Consider the following 3,087-nt stretch of genomic DNA (forward strand, 5'->3'; position numbering starts at 1 on the left):
TATATATATATATATGTATATATATATACATATACACACACACACACACACACACACACACATATATATATATATAGAAATATATATATATATATATATGTGTGAATGTGTGTATGTATGTGTGTATTTGTTTGCTCAACTTGGACCTCTATCAACCAAATGACAAGTTGCTTTCAGGATAGAATTCCCTACAATTGTTCACATTCAAGTTGTCAGTCAACTGTAAGAGAAGGTGAACAAATACATATTGCTCTGCTTTGCCTTCGTCGACTATGAGAAGGATTTCGACTCCACAGAATTCACACCGTTCCTTACAGCACTGAAGAACCAAGGAATGGATACCGCCTACATTGCAATACTGAAACACCTTTACAGCAGTTTATATCGAACTTCATGCTACACCAAACCAATGATAAGATCAAGGGGGCGATAGGAGCAATGAAGGCTGGACATTGACAGAGAACAAATATGCTACCTGAACTTTGCAGTTATCATTTTGACAGTGCGTACATGCAAGGAACTGGAGGAAATACCGATATTTGCTCTACAAGCCAACTTGTCAGCCTCAACATGAACCTTGGAAAGACCAAGGTCGTGTTCAAATGGCATGCTACGCTAGCGTCCGTCACCGTAAACGGCAACACTGTGGAAGGGGTAGACAGCTACATTTATCTCAATAAGATGGTAATGAGAGATGGAAATATTCTCCCAGGAACCTAGAGGAGAATAACGTTGGATTGGACGGCCCCTGGGAAGATGGAAAACCTCATGAGAAGTCCCAAGACGTCCATGAAAATTAAAACATCTTCAATGAGTATATCTGAAATGGAACGGATCACACCGAGGACAAGAAAACCAACACCGCTTTCTATAACACACGGGAGTCAACGACATCAAAAGAAAACTGAAGAACAACAAATGGTGAATCAGGGTGACGGAATGGAGCCAAAGACAAGAGGTCGACCAAAGACAAGGTGGCGAGATGATCTCAGTTGGTATCTTAGAATAACACAAACACACGCAAATATTAAAAAAAAGATACTCAAGAGCTTCCCGAGAATTCATTAAAAAACAGTCCCAATCACTGCTATTATCGATAACGAGCCACTTTTAGGTCACTTGACCATTTAACACCCTACTACTATCATACTACCTACATTCCTTCTTATTCTCCCTTCTCCTTCTTCCTAACTTTACCACTATTGCTGTTTAGAATAACACCTACGCAAATTTTATAAACAAAACATTCAAAAGTGTTGTCTCAAGAATTCAATCACTACTACCATCCACAACGGGTCACTTGACCATTTAACATACTACTATCAGGGCACTCCCGCATTCTTCTTCTTCTTCTTCTTCTTCTTCTTCTTCTTCTTCTTCTTCTTCTTCTTCTTCTTCTTCTTCTTCTTCTTCTTCTTCTTCTTCTTCTTCTTCCCTACCAAGAATTCACAATGACCTCGAACCCACAAGAGAGACAGAGACAGGCAGAAACAAAGAAAATGCCACTTGTATTTAAATACTTTGCAAATATTCTTTTAAAAAAACTTTTCTTTTCATTTTTCCAAAATTTAATTGTTTTCCATACTTACAGTTGAAAAAGTCTCAATGACTGAAATCGATATTGAAGTGTTTTTTATAAAATTATTTTAGCATTTTCTACCTTGACTCTTTTTTCCATATATATATATATATAAGGTATGACCATTAAGTGGACATCCATTATGCTAGAAGTTGATCACCTACGATCTGACCACTAAGAAAAGATTGTTCTCAAGAAAACTCAGCAAACACCAGAACGTAAGCGAGCAAGATAAATGAAAATATACAAAATATAAAGAATTAATCGTGGACCGGTTTCGCTATTAACGAAAATGACTTACGTAATTGTCTGTAGCTCATCAGTACGATCGTTCTTTTCAATATAATTTGCAGAACTATACACAAGACGTCTGCATAAAATTAGACATGGATATAATTCTGCCAATTACATTTGGGTTATATTTCAAATGTCTTCGTTTTGGCGCGCCAAATACCGGAAATAATTCTGCAGAAGATAATTCATTGCAGTGAATTTTGCCGGTTAGAGAACATAGTTATTTAAAATTTAAATAATAAGGGTGACAAATTGAATATTAATTTGATTAATATTAATTTAAAACCAATGGCCTAGCATATTGAAAAAATCTGAAGATTCAGAAAAATTATATTACATACATATAAGAGGGATTTGGTGCGCCAAAACGAAGACATTTGAAATATTTTGAATCGTCATTATTTCTTCTTTTTGCAGAATTCTGATTCAATTGTGGAATTGTGTCTGAAACTGAACAATCTAGAAGGCAGAGGAGTCCAGTATATCGGTCAAGCCATTGGTTAGTACACCTCAACACTTGTGAAAGAAAGAGGGAGAAAGAGAGAACGAGTGAAAATAGAGAAAGTGAGATGTATGTGCATGCGTGTATGTGTATGTGCGCGCGCGCGTGTGCATGTGTGTGTGAGTGTGCGTGTGTATTCACAGTTTTCTCATCACCAATATCATTATTAACTAAGACAATGTTGTTATTATCGATGGTGATATCGCCAATACTAGGTTGTATGCTGGTGGTGGAGTTTAGATTATAGTTGGTATGAATGTTATCGTTGTAATTATTATTGCACTTGACTAATACGTGTCGGCATATTCGAACGCGAATATGCTAATCGCTGTTGTGAACCGATGGTCAGTTTGTTCGCCGATATCAAAAGCAAGATTATATGTTCGTTTTAGATTCATTGATCCGGGAATACTTTTGGCTGACGAGACACAACGATAACGAAATACCGAATGTTCCAGAATAATTTGCATTAATGAACGGAGTGCGTAATGAACATATAGTTAATGTATTTGACGCAAAGGTGAAGTTGTCCTCCTGTGACAGACAGAACCGTTATTAGCATATTCACATCCGTATCAGTCGGGGGAAGACAATGTTTATATATGTATAATATTTATATTTTTCTAGATAGAAAAAAAAAATGCAATACCTCGTTAGCAAAATCACAAGAAAAGAAAAACTTAAGAGGTGTATTATATTTTGTGTGTGTGTA

General features: G+C 36.3%; 1 protein-coding gene across 1 annotated transcript in view; it reads left to right on the top strand.

The window, feature by feature from the left end:
* Positions 1–3,087, top strand: part of LOC106867309 (leucine-rich repeat-containing protein 74A) — a 30,686-nt gene that overhangs the window by 14,293 nt on the left and 13,306 nt on the right. The window contains exon 5 of the mRNA XM_014912148.2: positions 2,291–2,372. Coding sequence (XP_014767634.2) covers positions 2,291–2,372 — 82 coding nt within the window. The remainder of the gene's footprint in view (positions 1–2,290; positions 2,373–3,087) is intronic.

The sequence above is a fragment of the Octopus bimaculoides genome, chromosome 22 (genome assembly GCF_001194135.2).
Source record: "Octopus bimaculoides isolate UCB-OBI-ISO-001 chromosome 22, ASM119413v2, whole genome shotgun sequence".
In the NCBI taxonomy this organism is placed as follows: Eukaryota; Metazoa; Mollusca; class Cephalopoda; order Octopoda; family Octopodidae; genus Octopus; species Octopus bimaculoides.